The 17,766-nt window shown below is 40.6% G+C and overlaps 1 protein-coding gene across 2 annotated transcripts; it reads right to left on the reverse strand.

Annotated features, from left to right (window-relative positions):
• Positions 1–5,895: 5,895 nt before the first annotated feature.
• LOC310858599 (uncharacterized protein) lies at positions 5,896–16,663 on the reverse strand. Of its 2 annotated transcripts, XM_083764780.1 has the most exons (5): positions 16,456–16,663; positions 13,728–13,832; positions 12,329–12,422; positions 9,909–10,007; positions 5,896–7,151 (listed from the first exon to the last, which is right to left on the reverse strand). In XM_083764780.1, the coding sequence occupies exons 3-5, from the start codon at positions 12,393–12,395 to the stop codon at positions 6,238–6,240; spliced, it is 1,080 nt and encodes a 359-aa protein (XP_083620906.1). In that variant the 5' UTR covers positions 12,396–12,422; positions 13,728–13,832; positions 16,456–16,663; the 3' UTR covers positions 5,896–6,237. The 2 variants fall into 2 exon arrangements, with proteins under 2 accessions (XP_083620906.1, XP_083620907.1); XM_083764781.1 differs by lacking the exon at positions 16,456–16,663 and having other exon boundaries at positions 9,909–10,002; positions 12,329–12,427; positions 13,728–13,740.
• Positions 16,664–17,766: the final 1,103 nt, after the last annotated feature.

Genomic DNA, 17,766 nt, shown 5'->3' on the forward strand with positions numbered 1-17,766 from the left:
CGGTGTGGACACATTGGTTTATCCTTGGCTGACCTGATTGACTGAAACTCTTCAGTCACAATGTTTACAGTGGAAAGGTTTTAAGGTTTTGCTCCAGTGTGGACACGCTGGTGGGTTTTCAGGTGACTTGACTGACTGAAACTCTTGTCACAATGTTTACAGTGGAAAGGTTTTTCTCCAGTGTGGACACGCAGGTGTATCTTCAGCTGACCCGATTCGTTGAAACTCTTGTCACACAGTTTACAGTGGAAAGGTCTCTCTCCGGTGTGGATACGCTCATGTGCCTTCAGCTTCGATGACTGAATGAAACGCTTGTCACAATGTTTACAGTGGAATGGTTTCTCTCCAGTGTGGACACTCTGGTGTGTCTTTAGGTGCTCTGACAGAGTAAAACGCTTGTTACACAGTTTACAGTGGAATCTCTTTTCTCCGGTGTGGAGGCGTTGGTGTCTCTTAAGGGAACCTGACTCGCTGAAACTCTTTTCACAATTGTTACAGTGGAAAGGTTTTTCTCCGGTGTGGACGCGCTGATGTTTCATCAGGTCAGATGACTGAATAAAGCTCTTGTCACAGTGATTACAGTGGAAAGGTTTTTCTCCACCTGGTTGAGTTAAAGTCTTAGCAAACGGTTGATGACATTCATCAGTGCCTCCTTGTTCCTGGCTGGTTGTAGAGCTGTTGATTTGCTGACAGGCTGCTGAGGTGATCTGTCCATTCCTCAGCATTTGGAAGTAGAGGTCACTGTGTCTCCTCCTGATGTGTTTATGAAGGAAGACCTGAGATGTGAAGGAGTATGAACACTCAGAACAGGAGAAGAACTGAGTCTGGGATGACTGGGATCTCACTCCTGAGAGAGATGGTGGAGGGGGTGGGGTAGAGATAGAGGGGAGCAAAAGAGGAGAGAGGCATGTTAAAACTGGTGAGTCTTGAAGGATTCCATCATCAAACAACTCCGTTTGTTAGGAGCATTACGGCTTCCCTGTTAATATTTCTGATTTAATTGTATTTTTTCATCGACCTATTATTGCAACTGCAGTTTCCCCCACACATGTAAGTTATCTCCCTATGTTAAACCATTCAGGACGGGAACCCATTTTGGTGTTTTAAGCATTGGGTTATACTTTAGCTATTGACAAATAACAGATCTACAATCTCATAGCGTGGCACCACTATCAGTGTCTGTCTCTCTCTCTCTCTCTCTCTCTCTCGCGCGCTCTCTCTCTCTGGCTCGCTCACATGTACACTTACACACACACATACAAACACACACACGCAATCACACACAGAGACAAACAAACACAAAAGTTTCCCGTCCCATTCGCCGTGCCAGCAGGCAGCAGCAGAGGAGGTGGGGTGCCGTACAACTTACTTTGAGACTACAGAGATGCACTTTTCTTTGTGCTCGAGCAACTCCACTGTCTCCACAAACGTGAAGTAATCCATTTGAACACGATATGCTCTCCGCTATGACTGTCTGTCAGACAGTAAACAAATATAACCGCCGCGCGTCACCACACACAACACACACACACACACACACACGTGTACACACACACACACACACACTCACTCACTCACTAACTCCTTGGCTCCTCCACCCTCTCTCCCATATGTATCCCTGCACTTGTCTCACACGGCAGGCACTCTGCATACTAGGGCTGACCTCGATTAGTCAAATAGTCGACTAATCGATCGGAACGGGTCTCAGTCGACTGACCACCTCTTAGTCGATGTTTTTTGCCCCAAAAAATTGTATATAAAAATACAATATTTACAAAAATATACAAAAATATTGTATTATTCCACTAGGTCTGTGGGGGACACAAACACATTTGAACATTCTGACTGTTCAAATCTCCAATGTGCATGTGGAGTGTGTCTGCCTGTGTGGCAATGTGCCACTGCCTGTGACTTGAATCGCACAGTGCGCTGGCCTGATAGACTCCAGAATCTCAATCTCACCTGCTGTGCTCAATCTGGCTAATGACAAGCCTCTCAGTTGTTAAAAAAAAAGATTTGAACAGTCAGAATGTTAAAAAATGTGTTTATGTCCCCCACAGACCTAGTGGAATAATACAATATTTTTGTATATTTTTGTAAATATTGTATTTTTATATAATAAAATTGGGGCAAAAAAAAAAGAAAACTTTTTTTATTTTTATTATTTTTTGCTCAGTCGACTATTAGTCGACTAACAGCAAATTTATTCATCTATCAGTCGACTATACAAATCCTAGGGACAGCCCTACTGCATACAGAAAGTTCTTCTCAGTCTCCACCGAGACTACATGAAAAATAACGGAAGAATAACGGCGTAACGCACCATGCAGTAACCAGGTTACTGAATGTAAAAAATAAAGTGTTACAGCAAGTAACATAACGATTTTAAAATAACGATTTTACAGAAACGTGTTACTTGTAAACGTGTTACGTCCCAAGACTGACACTGACTGACCTTCACTGGTCTCCTCCCAATCATCACTGTCTTCAGTGACTTCGGTATCAGATTCAAGTTCAACTTCAACTTCAGAGCAGTGTGAACAGATGTCATCGTCTTCTTCATTTTTCACTGTTGGTAATGTCAACATTGACCCCTCAGGCTCCTCTGGTCTTTGAAGTATCTCCTCCTGTTCTTCTTTAATGTGTGGAGGCTCCTGGCGCAGACTGGGGCTCCTCTCCTGTCCAGGAGAAACCGCCTCTTTACACACAACCATGTGCAGGATGGAGCAGAAATGAAAGTCAACATTGGATTCCTCAAGTGTAACCCCCCCCCATTTCCATCCTTCATGTTCCACGTACAAAACACGGTATTAACAACTGCTTAATGTGCGTTCCCAATGAAAGATAAAAATACTTTCTAGTCTCTTGAATCTCATCATTTTGGTCGCTGGGTGTTGCGATGGGACAAAAGTGTTTAACTAATTGCCTCTTCAAGCTGTCAATCATACAATCATCTACATATTTTAGATTTATACGATTATTTAACAGGGACAATCAAAAAAACGCTTTGCTACCTTGAGGTTGCCGGATGCTGATCCCCTTGTGGTTATATTAGTGGGCCTACCTGGCCCTTTTACCTGAGGACACAGTACCGCTGGGGCAAGATCTTGAACATGAACACGTTTAAAAATCAATTTCATGAAGGAGAATTTGATCAAACTGTCAACTAAGCATATTGACAAAGGATTTTCAAAGGAAATCCATTTCATAGGATTTAGAAATCCATTGCATAGGCCAGGGTTATGTGACGTCCATTATTTTCAGAGCTTACAATTTTAATACATTTGAATCTAGCAGTATTGTGTGAAAATAAGAAAGATTTAGCAAATACTAAAAGTTCTATTTCATGACTAAAATATTGATACTTCACATTTCACAATCAAACTGTGAAAAACACACCCAAAGAGCGTCTTTCCTCTTTCCCAGCTGGCAGCTGTACTAATATTACTGTGTATTAGTCTGGATTATCTGTGGAACCTGCATTTCCAGTTGGAACTACGGGTAACTAACTACTACTATATTCTTCTTCTGACCAGTTTGTGTAGACGTAGACGTGTAAACATTTGGCATATTGTTTCCCCCCACTGTTGGTATTGATTGAAAGTCTTATTCACAGTATGTAGAATGGGTACATTTCAACAAAAATACAGGTCAATACAAAAACTGCTATGAGGATAAAACCAGAAAAAGCACAAAGTTGTTTACATCAGGGTCCTCCATTTTCAATTCATCAAGTAACGCACCCATTATACAGTCAACACAGTCTGTTTCAGGTCAATCAGGACGATGGTACGACCAATGTCTCAGGATAGGACTTCAACATGATTTGTCTACTTGCCAGCCCATAGAGCCCCATTGTGAACCCGGACATGTTGAGTACACCAAGGTTTTATGTTAGAAATGTTGAGTATGGGTCCCCAGCATGTAGAAACTGCCGGATGCTAACTTGCATATGTTGAGCAAGTTTCATAATTGGCATTGTGACGGCCCCCTGTATATATTGTATTGTACTATAATTATATTAGGGTGTATAGTATATTATGATATAATATATTATGTGGTCTGGTGTAGCTTATAATAAAAGCCATAGCCACAACCCAAATGTGCTGACATCACATTTGTGATGACGCTATGGCAGTTTTTAGCCCAAGGAGTGTTTTTGGTGCAAAACTAATGATTGGAATGGATTCGGCATCATGAAAGCCCCTTAGTTTGACACATCACATGCTACTTGTTTCCCTTATAGGTTGTTAATGGTACAGTAAATTGTCATTGATTAATTGTTCACACTATCGGCTGTTTGTAAACTGCAGGAGAATTCTTCTCTATTGCAATGCTACTGCTAATCACAAAGACATGTTTAACTATGCTGCTAAACATTTACTCAACGTAACGTCGGCTGTAGTCTACAAGAGCTCCACAAAGTGTACTCGTTTCCTCATGCAGACGGCTACTTTCGCTGCTTGATATTGCGTTTAATTAATTGTTGTGATATTTTTGTATCCCGAATTACTGATGGCTGCTTGGTGCAAAATGAACGTCCGCAAGCCAGGACAAAGCATCTATATATCTCATCTATCATTAGATTAATCTCAAAAGTAATCTATAGAATAATCACTTCGTAAATCTTTGTTTCAGAACTACATCAATCAGTTTTGAGCTTCCATCACTGCACATTGATGCACAGGTCTGGTCACATCTCATTCATATAATTCAAATAAAGGATATATGCCAACGATGTTACAGGATGCAACATACAACATGTATTAAAGATTGTAAACCATTATAATTTTCACAATGCATGATGAATTCAGATGTCAGAAGATCTTTCGTAGCAAAAATATTTAATGAAGTCAATTTGATTGATTAAAAACTCCATTAACAGTTTGCAAAAACAGATTCATACAAAAGAATGCTAAAAGGATAACCCAATAAGCCCAGGGCTTGTTACCATTGAGGTCCTGTGTATTCGTTTCATCATGACAATATTCAAAACATCATGTAATAAAAAAGGATATTGTACAGTAAACATTTGGGGGGTAAAGTTTTTACAGCGGAAAATCGCAGCCGCCTGTGTGTGCTTGGAGAAGAGAATAGTGTAATACAGAGTTAAGTTATTATACCAGAATGTTCTAGTAAACAGTTGTTGTTCTGTAAGATTGATTGTTAATGGATGAATTGCACTGGGTCAGGTTGACAGAATGGTGTAACTTGAGATGCCATATTACTGGGTCATGTTATTGTTTGTGCCAAGACAATAGCAGTATTAAAATCCATAATGTTTCAGATTTTTTTTTATCCACTTCCCTAAACATAAAATATATTTATTATTATTATTTAGGGCTGTCCCCGACTAAGGATTTGTATAGTCGACTGATAGATGAATACATTTGCTGTTAGTCGACTACGGTAATAGTCGACTGAGCAAAAATAAATAAAAAATGCCCCAAAAATTGTATATAAAAATACAATATTTACAAAGATATACAAAAATATTGTATTATTCCACTAGGTCTGTGGGGGACATAAACACATTTGAACATTCTGACTGTTCAAATCTCCAATGTGCATGTGGAGTGTGTCTGCCTGTGTGGCAATGTGCCACTGCCTGTGACTTGAATTGCACAGTGCGCTGGCCTGATAGACTCCAGAATTTTTTTTTTTTTTGTGAACAACTGAGAGGCTTGTCATTAGCCAGATTGAGCACAGCAAGTGAGATTGAGATTCTGGAGTCTATCAGGCCAGCGCACTGTGTGATTCAAGTCACAGGCAGTGGCACATTGCCACACAGGCAGACACACTCCACATGCACATTGGAGATTTGAACAGTCAGAATGTTCAAAATTACATTTAGCCACAAAAGATCACAGGATCTACTGAATGTTAAGGGGGATACGGGGGATGCCATACCGTGTCGTAGGCTCAATATGTAATTTTGTCACCTCCCCCTTCACATTCAATAAATAAATTGTAATTGTCTGTGCCTAGATGTAATTTCCTGTGGTCTAGTAGGGCTATAGTACATAATAATAATAATAATAAAGAAATTGCCGAAAACAATTATAAAAAAATACATTGTATACCACTTGTTCGAATGCCCCGCCCCCTGTCAAAAATAGCTAGAACGAAAGAAAACGGCAAATGAAAAAATAAAAATAAATAAGTAAATAACTCATCTTTTACTTTCTCTAATATCAACCTAAAACATGAACCCTTGGTGAATAAACTGGTGACCTTTTAGATTACAACAACTGAAGGTCTTTCTCCAGTGTGGACACGCTGGTGCTTCTTCAGGGAACCTGACTCAGTGAAACTCTTGTCACAATGTTTACAGTGAAAAGGCTTTTCTCCAGTGTGGACACGGTGGTGTTTCTCCACGGATACCAACTGACTGAAACTCTTGTCACAAAATTTACAGTTAAAATGTTTTTCTCCAGTGTGAACCTGCTGGTGTCTTTTCAGGACAGATGACTGACTGAAACTCTTGTCACAAAGTTTACAGTGGAAAGGTCTTTCTCCAGTGTGGACACGCTGGTGTACCTTGAAGGAACCTGACATACTGAAACTCTTGTCACAATGTTTACACTGGTAAGGTTTTTCTCCAGTGTGGACACGCTGGTGTCTCTTGAAGGAACCTGACTCACTGAAACTTTTGTCACAATGTTTACAGTGAAAAGGTTTTTCTCCAGTGTGGACACGCAGGTGTGTCTTGACGGAACCTGACTGACTGAAACTCTTGTTACAATGTTTACACTGGAAAGGTTTTTCTCCAGTGTGGACACGCTGGTGCTTATTCAGGGATCCTAATTGGCTGAAACTCTTGTCACAATGTTCACAGTGGAAAGGTTTTTCTCCAGTGTGGACATGCTGGTGAGTCTTCAGCTGAGACGACTGCTTGAAACTCTTCTCACACAGTTTACACTGGAAAGGTTTTTCTCCAGTGTGGACACCCCCACTTGTCTCCCCCCAATCATCACCGTCTTCAATGACTTCAGTGTCAGATTCAAGCTCAACTTCAACTTCAGAGCAGTGTGAAGAGATGTCTTCATCGTCATCTTCACTTTTCACTGCTAATAATATCAACGTTGACGCATCAGGCTCCTCCGGTCCTTGAAGTATCTCCTCCTGTTCCTCTTTGATGTGCAGGACATCTAGTAGCAGAAAAATAACATGATAGATGTTAGAAATGCCACACTGACCTTACCCAAGTGTGTGTATTGACAGGTCACACTGACCTGAAAGGGTTACTAGGCAAATATGTGTGTGTACAAACACACTCCCCCCTCCCCCTCCGGCAGGCATCAAACATGTAGCTGTTTTTGATGCTTTGGCTTCACTCACACTGTCACAACAGAATGTTGTATAGCTGATGCATGAGACTTGTTGACTGTTGCAAGCTCGCAATTCATTTCCAATTGTCGAAACACAGCCGAAAGCCGTACAACAGCATCTAACACAAATGTTGTGTCAAACCACGTGAGTTCCATTGGAAATGCATTGGGGCGGCCATGACACTTACATCTTGTTTACATCTACCATGCAACATTGTTGTATGCCAGATGTATAGGTGTGAGTGAGGCCTTTCACTGACTAGAGAGCACTAAGGAGCGCAGAACCAGTTTGACATTATCATGGCCCCTGCAAGGGATGAATGTCAACATAAACAGTGGAAATGTTAACATAAACGGTGCGACAAAACCAAAATAGAGCCAGAGGGATGTGTCTTTCTGCAAGGAAACACACCAGTACAATACTATACTGTCTGATAAAGGGAAATGAGGGCTAACACATGTATATACATATCCAACTATTAGTTATACAAATGTGTATCTGTCTATCTGTCATACCTCTTCCGTAGCACTGCGCAAGACCGCTGCTCGCCTAGGGATCGATCCATCTTCAAATGCGACGGCGCACCTCGCGCAACAATGCACTGTGCTCTCGCCTTAATGTGCGCTGCTTAAAAACACCCAACATGTCCTTAATTTTACTTAGTTTTCGCCAACATCACCTCCTAGCATCGCCCCACCATTTTATTCCTCTGATTGCCCATCACGTGTCAAACAGTGAAATGCATGTTGGGATACAGATGCATGTCGGGAAGCAAGTAGCTAATATTGGGTCACAGTTTTCTGTGCAACATCGCCATCATGTTATTAACAGCTAATTCTGCTACACCACCACACACACACTACCCTATAGAATTCCGCTGCAACGCACCGCCATTTGACACAGAGCTGCGATTGGCTAGCCCGATCACATGCCGATCCCCGCGACAAACAGAGCTCATGACACACACGTACATGTACTCTGCAGTGCGTATCTCTGTGAGACAGTTATCTGTGCAACATCGCCATCATGTGTTCATGTGTGCGTGTTGTGTGTGCGCTCATGTAGCGCTGTTTTGTTTCAGAAGCAAAAAGCACTAATTTATTTTTCCTGTGTGTTGTGCTATTTCTGCCTCAAAATGCATACCAATAATAGGCTATGATCTATCTTCAAACGGGTAAGGACTTTGGGCCGATTCATACTCCTATTTTCCGGCTGTTTCGGCACTGTAGTGCCGAAATGATTTCAGCTCGTCAGAAATTTTCAGTAGCACCGAAGAGCCTACTTTAGGACAGTACCCGCCCCCCCCGAACCTCAAATGACGTCAAATTGTTGGCTCTACAGAGCCGAACCCACTTTTATTCGGCTCTAAAATAGGATTATGAATCGGCCCTTACTCACTGTGTGCTATAGAATTATTTATTTTTGCTGTGTGTGGATGGATGCACAAAGGTATGTTTTCTAGACTAGACATTGCTTATTTGTAGTTTTCGTTTGTGTAGTTTATTATTAGATTTCTTTGTATGTTACCTCATAGTATGTATGCATTGTTTGTTTTGCCATAATAATGTGAATCTTATGTTAGATAGAACATTTACATAATTTTACAGCCTTTTTGTATGAACTTACATAACCTGGTTTAGAGTACATATTGTCCATATCTTTAGTTAGTCATTATATTTGTTGCACTTTGGACCACGGCTGTAATACATCCTTTCAACTGCGAAAGTCTTCTTTCAGTGTCCTCCGACCAGGACTCACCTCCATACCCTAAACCACATTCCCTGGAGACCCCGTCTCTTTTTCAAAAATGTTATAAAATACAATACCATTTGGTTGTATTAAAGGGGAGATAGAATCGAGTTTTCCAAACCTTTTGTAGGGAGTTCAGTTCATGTATGCAAACAGTACATAAGTCTACCGTAATAAAGTGTGAAAATAAGAAAAATTCACCAAGTAAAATATATAATTTACAATCCAGTTGTCAAATGGATGAATCCAACATTTCCTACGTTAACAACATTAATGTGTGAAGGGCGAAGTGAGGGAGAAGCAAACAATCGCTTCAGTTTAGATTTTCCAGCAGGACTGAATAGTACTGAAGCAACAAAACGTTTCATTCGCCTCATTCGCACTGAAAAAATATTGTATCTTTCGGTGGGAACACAACACACTTTTAGAATGAACAAGTAGTTACCATCTACAGGTTATTGCTGGTGTAAATGCATATATTTCTAGCTGTTACCACATCTATTTATGTATGCTAACGGTACATAATTCTACCGTAATAAAGTGTGAAAATAAGAAACTTACCCCCAAGTGTCTGCAACTATTTTTAAACATAGCCTACGTGCTATGTCACGCGATGAGGAAATGTTGCTGTTCTGTTTTCGTTCATTGCTTTGAAATGTTGTATTATGTGTATCTTAACGACACTGCAAATGAGAGTGACCTCAATGTCTTTCGAGAATAAATAAAGGTCTGAAGTGAAGCGATATCAAAACATTATACTTCACACAAGGAAATGTTACCTCTGCAATGGTTAATAGGGATGCTAGGGTTCTAGAGGATAAACTTACTGAAGTGTGGGTAGTCTTCAGGTTCCTCCTTAATAGAAATGCCCATGGCTGAGTCTGGAGAGTTCATCTTCACCTGCAGTCTGGACTGCACGCACTGCTCTGAAATGAAGGAATTGAATAAGGTATTTTTTTTCTGAAAAACCTCATGTTTCTATATCAGTGGTTCTCAATATTTCATGTCAAGGACCCCCAAAAATATATGAAATTGGCCGCTGACCCCCATCTGAAAATGTGTTGTTTCAGGGACCACCTCCTAGAAGCAAAGATTTGAGTTAAAAACGTTCGCTCTGAAAGAGTATAATATTCAAAGCTTTGCACCACATGTTCATGATTTTTCAAAAATAGCAGACCTACTAAAGAGTGTTTGGGAGGTCGATTTAAATCAATCCTTTACTGACGGTGAATGGAAGATGATTCTACGGAACTCAAAGAAGATGTCCCGTGAACTTAGAACCAGATTAGTTCAATTTAAAATAATGAATAGAGTCTACTGGACTCCGAGAAGATTGTTCAAGGCTAAGCTCGGAGATAGTCCGGTTTGCTGGAGGTGTGATGAGGACCTCGGTACACTTATTCATGTATTATGGGAGTGCCCTAGGGTACAGACGCTATGCTGTGCTATTCATGAGAATATAATGCAAATCACAAACCAGGATATTCCTTATACACCGGCTCTCTTTATTCTGGGTGATCCATCGCCACTAAAACACCTCCCTGCACCTCTAGCTGACTGGATTCAAACGGCAATAATGGTGGGCAGGAAGATCATTGTTAAGGAATGGAAGTCTGAGGTTTTACCTCCAGCACATGTATGGTTCACTCAGCTCGGTACTGTGGCTGCTTTGGAGAGGTTATCCTTTAAGATGAATAATCAGTTGGATAAATATGATCTGAAGTGGGACGTGTTCCTCAGTCATGTGGCAGGTCCCTTGGTGTGATCCATAGGCAATGCCCTCTTGATTGTTTATTGTATTACTACACATTATGATACGGTTGATGATTCTGCGTTTGGTCGTGTAAATAATGTAAACTATTTTCACATTTTAATTTGATTTTTCCTTTATTTTTATTATTTTTTGTTTATCTTATCCATCTTAATTGTCTATCCATGAATACGTACTCTGCTGTTGTTGCTTGTGTTTGTATTGTAGGTCTTATGTTTTATGTGTTTGTAAAAAAATCAAAAATAAAGTACTGATCATAAAAAGAAAAAGAAAATAGCAGACCTACAAGCTCGTAGCACGCCACTCGGTGGCGCACTATGAGCTTGTAGATCTGGGAGGCTACAAATAGGACTAGCTGCACTCACTCACTCATTCATGCATGCTTCACCACACCGGCTTGTTGTCTACCAACCTCCAGCACCATCTCTCTGTTAACCCTCCACCTGTGTGCATCCACGAACCAAACGTGACTCAGAAAGCCTCTGGAAACCCAACTGTTATTCCTTGCCATAATCACCCATCATGGACTCACTGTGTATATTGTTTATACAATGACCAGCAGTTCTTTGAGTTGTTTATTTCCTTAATGGTTCATTGAATTGAACTGTGGACTAATAGACCTAGTGTTTGGCCTGCCTAACTGCATCACACATATGTGTGTTTATATATATATATGTGTATGTATATGTATGTATATATATATATATATGTGTATATGTGTGTGTGTGTGTGTGTATGTATATATATATATATATATATATATATATATATATATGTGTATACATATATACTGTGTATTCGACATATTATATTTATATATAGATATATGTGTGTATTGTGTATGTGTTTGATATTGTGTGTATATATAGGCTGCCCTTGATGCTTTCATCCTACAAATTAGGCCTACATTATCGATGATCATGACTTATTGGGATATTAATTCTTTCATGATATGAATATTATTTACTATTGAAGTTATTGGATTTAACTGCTATTTATGATTTGGTTTGTTGGATATTATGTTTACTGATGCCAAACATTGTATATTGTTTGTTCCCGTTGTACAGCACACACACCAATAAAAAACCTGAAAAGGAATTCCTCTGCCTCTGCCTCTTCTGGGGTCAGCCTGGCCGGTGGCCAGCCTGCTCACCATTTGTCCATTACACCTATACCTATACGAACTATTTCCGAGTGCCACCACTCTTTCAAGTTGGATATGTAAATGTGTTAGGCCTCATTTCCCTTTATCAGACAGTAGAGTATAGTATTGTACTGGTGTGTTTCCTTGCAGAAAGACACATCCCTCTGGCTCTATTTTGGTTTTGTCGTACCGTTTATGTTAACATTTCCACTGTTTATGTTGATATTCATCCCTTGCAGGGGCCATGATATCAAAACATAATACTTCACACAAGGAAATGTTACCTCTGCAATGGTTAATAGGGATGCTAGGGTTCAAGAGGTTAAACTTACTGAAGTGTGGGTAGTCTTCAGGTTCCTCCTTAATAGAAATGTCCATGGCTGAGTCTGGAGAGTTCATCTTCACCTGCAGTCTGGACTGCACGCACTGCTCTGAAATGAAGGAATTGAATAAGGTGTCTTTTTTTCTGAAAAATCTCAAGTTTCTATATCAGTGGTTCTCAATATTTCATGTCAAGGACCCCCAAAAATATATGAAATTGGCCGCTGACCCCCATCTGAAAATGTGTTGTTTCAGGGACCACCTCCCAGAAGCAAAGATTTGAGTTTAAAACGTTCACTCTAAAAGAGTATATATTCAAAGCTTTGCACCACATGCCAGAATATATGCAAGAATATGTTTTTAATGATTCTGCAGCCATACTTCCTTACCCCCCCCCCCCCCCTCAACAATTGTACCCGCCACTTTTTTACCAAATCCAGATAAGGCCGTACAGACGCTAGCGAGTCTTTCCTACACTGCTCCCCACAGATCCCCCTTTCCCCCGCCTCCCCGTTCCTAGACCACGGCGGAGGGGGCGCCGTCTCTACCGAACTTCAGCCACGAGAGACACCACCGAGGGCGCTAAAGGGCGCCGTGTCGAGCGTCGCGAAGTTCGGTAGAGCTGACTCAGCCCTGTCCGAGTTGCGACCCGATAGGCACAGAATAGTAACTTCTGACATCTAGTGTTGTGTGCAAGTGGAGAGTTTGTCCAAAAGATGGCGCCAGAGGAAAGGCCATTTTGGCATCAAATGAGTAGGATTCATCTCTTCAGCATTAAAAGATGCAAATGAATATTATTTGTATCTTGTTAAATAGCTCTCTTTTCGGATAGTAATTCCTTCAAGTCTCACGTCTTCCTCAATTGCTAAAAAAACAAACAAAAAACACAAACTTTTTAACAATATTGTAGCTGTCCCAGTTATGGGTATGCTGTAATATTTTATTTCGCTTATTTTTCTGAAAATGCATATGGTAAATTGTATTTTTGTTTGGGCAGCAAACTGTATATTTCGGTATTTAGATGGTAAATGCATGGTGAGATAGTGCCATCTACTGTGCTCTGTATTTGTGGTCTGTTTGTCTGGTTCATGGGCAGGTTGAATTAGGCTCACCTAAGCAGATAATCACCTCATTTCAATCACCTGTTGGGTTTGGGCATGTTTGAGCAGAACAAACAGAGCAAAGGTGAAGAGAGGAGCTCTTTCATGTCAGAGTCTCCACAAAAGATAAGAAAGAAAATAATATAAAAAAGAACAAGAACTTAACTCCTAACTGCACTTAAGTCTGTGCAGAGGAGCAGTTACAAATATTTTTGTTTTAATCAAAACATAATTTACAGCACCTTTAACAGTTTATGTTACACACTACGCAGCTGTAAGGGGAAGAAAGACAAGAGACTGTGAAACGTACCGAGTTCTGGCTGGTCTTCAGGTTCTTCCTCCTGTTTCACTGAAATGGGCCTGGCTGGATCTGGAGAGTTCATCTGCACCTGCTGTCTGGAGTGGACTCCACAGTCTGGAATAAAACCATTTAAATCCTACATCTTAATTAGGATGTATTAAGAAGAGAAACTCCTCTTACACTCAACTTCAACAATAACACACAATTAAGGAAGGAGTAACATATTTGGTTTAAAGGACAACTTTAGTTTTTTCCAACCAAGGTTCATGTTTTAGGTTGTTATTAGAGAAACTAAAAGGTGAATGTTAATTTTCTTTCATTTGCTGCTTTCTTTAGTTTTAGGGATTTTAGCTCTTTTTGACAGGGGGGGCGGGGCCTTCGAGCATGGGGCTAAATATGTATTTTTTTTTACAGAATGTATGGTGATTTTTAATTTTTTTATTTACTATAGTCCTAATAAACCCCAGGAAATTACATCTGGCCACGGAAGATCACAGGATCTATTGAATGTGACAAACTGACATATTGAGCCTATACACACAGTATAAGCCTTCCCCCAGTAGGCCTCCTTCACATTCAGTAGATCCTGTGATCTTCCGTGGCCAGATGTAATTTCCTGGGGTTTATTAGGAGTCGGGACTATAGTAAATAATAAAAAATAATAAATCACCATACAATTCTGTAAAAGAATACATATTTAGCCCCATGCTCGAATGCCCCTGCCCCCCTGTCAAAAAGAGCTAAAATCTAAAACGAAAGAAAGCAGAAAATGAAATTAACATTCACCTTTTATTTTCTCTAACAACCTAAAACATGAACCTTGGTTGGAAAAAACTAAAGTTGTCCTTTAATCACCTGTCAACAGTGCAAGTTGTTTCTCAGAGCACTTCCAGAATAATCAACGAGAATCTTTTTCACTTAAAGTTGATCAAATGATTTTTGCAGTTGTGAATAATGGAGTGGAGACAATAATATAATAATGTGATATCTTGATATAATGGCAGCAGAGCGCAAACTTAGGGTGATGACAGCTCTGTCTGGGTATGTAGGTAATGTATTGGGTGGGCATGTGTCCAGATCTTGTTTGCAGCACAGCACGAAAACAATAAAGGCTCACATACATACTCCGGTGTAGTTTTTAAAGGGTTGGAAAACGACACCATTACGTCAGTCGCGGTGATGATCAGCTATCACGCGGACACAGACCCATATCTCTCTGTTTTTACTATCAGACAAGTCTTTTCACTCTGGAGCTATCACCCCGTTCACTGATTGGTCTAGAAGTTGGGTAAACCACAGGGAGGCGGGGTCAATCCTTAAGGACATCACCGCAAGTATGATGGCCTCAACTCTTATCACTGTTTTATGAGATAAGCTATCACATAAAACGGTGATAGCCTATCTCCACAAACTGGAGTATGTATGAGCCTTTACCATATGTCATATTTGGTACATATGTTCCACCCACGGTACTTTCAACTTGATGAGATTTTGGAGTAGATTGGAATTACAGGAAGACCAGATAATTGTGTTTAGAATATGAATTATTGCTGCAGTACCTCTGACTCACCCACCAAAGGGAATAATATTAGTTATTTCTGCAGTACCTATGCTATGACCTAGTACTACCAACCCAGGCAAACACTAGCCCCTCTCGGAACCCTCCATAAAGCTTTTCTGAAATTTTGATGAGTTTTATGTAGGGTCCCTGCTCATAACTAATTTTCGTATGGGAATTCCAGAACGCGGACATAAATATTCTCTCTAAGAACGTATCTGCACCGTTTGACGGCCTTTTTTTCTTTGAGTTATTCTGAATTCGTGAACTTTAAGTACCTATACATTCCGCTGCAAAGCCGCGGAAGCCGTTAAGTATTTTTAATCTTTGTTTGACCGATTTGGTCGCTTTATTTCTTCTTGTTTGTTTACCGTTTATTGTACCGCCTCCCGGTGTGCGGTTGGCTTGTGCCGGCTACGTCCCTGCCTCTGGTCTGCTCTGTCATAGCTATAGCGCCACTAGCTAGCCAGATAGGCGGTACAATGAGGTGTCAATAAACAAGGAAGGAAGAGAAGAATCAAAGCGACCAAATCGGTCAAACAAAGATTAAAAATACTTAACGGCTTCCGCGCCACAGGAGATATTCGCAGCGGCATGTATGGGTACTTATACTTCACATATTCAGAAACCCTCACACGAAAAAATGTCGTCAAAGAGCGCAGACAGGCCGTAAACACGTTGTTTATGTTTTATGTATGTCTGCGTACCAGGTGGCATGGTACTGCTGGAACAGGACCCAATGGTCTGTGTCGTCAAAAAGTCAGAAACTTCAGTACCATTGGGTTCTGCTTGGAGGGCTAGGCAAACACGTACTAACTACATTTTTGCAAAGGTACAGATTATACATGTAACCGAGGGTCCCCAGCTGTCCCGGGCTAGCACGCAGACAGACAGGTCCAAGGTCCATATGCTCTAATGCCGAATGCATTTAAGAGCTATACGGACCAGAGCTAGCAGACAGGCAGATACAGAGATCTCCATTATACAGTAGGCTATGGGCACAAAGGGAACACAGACAGATAGTTAAAACGGGTGCTATGACAACAGGTATTATTAGGTTTGTATAGTACAACAAAAAACAATGTAGGCTATAATGTATTGCTGCTGCTGCTACGGAGCCAAGACCCTTGCCCTTGAATGGCTCTGAACATGTACAAATGCAAAATCTAAGGTGCTTACCCTGCTGCCCCACTTGTCCGGTTGCCTTGCGGAAAGCCTTTAAAACCCGTAGTAGGTCCGTAGTTAGTTAGTTAAAAAGTGTTTTAATCCAATCTGTCATACATACATCTTGGATCTTTCCTCGATTGCAACTGCGCAACGTTTTAGTTGTCTTTGTATTTGAAAGTGTCAACCCCCAAGGACATGGTGTCAATATCTATGGTGTCAACAGCCAGTCAGTGTATGGAATATGCAATCAACCATAGAGTTATAAAAGAGCAGTCAGCTTTCAACCAACACCAGAGTAATAAAAGAATAAAACGAGCAACACACCACCATGTTGTTTTCACAACTGCATTGTGGGTAACTATGTTCTTCTTCTGACCAGTTTGTGTAGAAGCCATTTGGCGTATTGCTGCCCCCCACTGTTGGTCTCGGATACTGTCCGTTATACAGTCGATTGATTGATTGATTGATTGATTGATTGATTGATTGATTGATTGATTGATTGATTGATTGATTGACATTAAGTCAATACAAAAACGATCCATGATAAAGCATTACCATTTTCAATCAGTACATTTTGAGATGTACATACACAATATACACAAAAAAAGGAAGAATAAAAAGGAAATCATCATATAAAGAAAGTAACGTAAGGGAAAAAACATGTACAGTATGGGGAGAAAGGGGGGGGGGAGCTCAGTCAATACCGTTTGTTACCATCAGGAGGACGATGGTACAATGTACCAATCGAAGGCTAGGACTAGTCGGATTTCTCACGACTCGTGAGCGCAACCACACTTGAAATTTCCCAGAAGTGTGCCTTTCTAGTTCAAAATTAGTGTGGTTCCATGGCCCCAGTGGCACCTATGTGAGGCCATGTGGGATCACGTGGGTCTATACATCATCATCATCATACATGCATCCTCAATCATAATGTACTTATAGTGAGCTACTCAAACCCACACCCTCAACGTGCATGTACAGTACATTTTAAGTTGCCTTCTCAAACAACTGAACTAGTAGACACCACAGCACAACGCACCTAAGCCAGGTTTGATAGACCATATTTGGGCACGGCTTGTGACATCACGATGCAGTACATGATAACTGATCAGGGACCTCTAAATATCATTCAGGCAACAGATAGTATGTGAGAAAGAGAAATAGAGAAATCACAACTTTACCCCTCAACGGCAGAGTATAGGCCTACTATACGGACGGTACTATAAGTACTGTATTTCTTACATATCTACATGAACTTCATGGAAGACAAAAGAAGCGACGGCGACGTGGACTTTACTCATACTCAAGAATCAAATACACCCC

Source organism: Protomyctophum parallelum, assembly GCF_964188405.1.
Source record: "Protomyctophum parallelum genome assembly, chromosome: 5".
NCBI lineage: Eukaryota > Metazoa > Chordata > Actinopteri > Myctophiformes > Myctophidae > Protomyctophum > Protomyctophum parallelum.

Excerpts from the sequence above, each read along its gene's own strand:
- LOC310858599 (XM_083764780.1), bottom strand. The coding sequence starts at position 12,395 with ATGAACTCTCCAGACTCAGCCATGGACATTTCTATTAAGGAGGAACCT. Across the intron at positions 10,008-12,328 it reads TGAAGACTACCCACACTTCA|AGCAGTGCGTGCAGTCCAGA; the intron begins GTAAGTTTAACC and ends CCTTCATTTCAG. Across the intron at positions 7,152-9,908 it reads TGAAGACTACCCACACTTCA|ATGTCCTGCACATCAAAGAG; the intron begins GTAAGTTTATCC and ends TTCTGCTACTAG.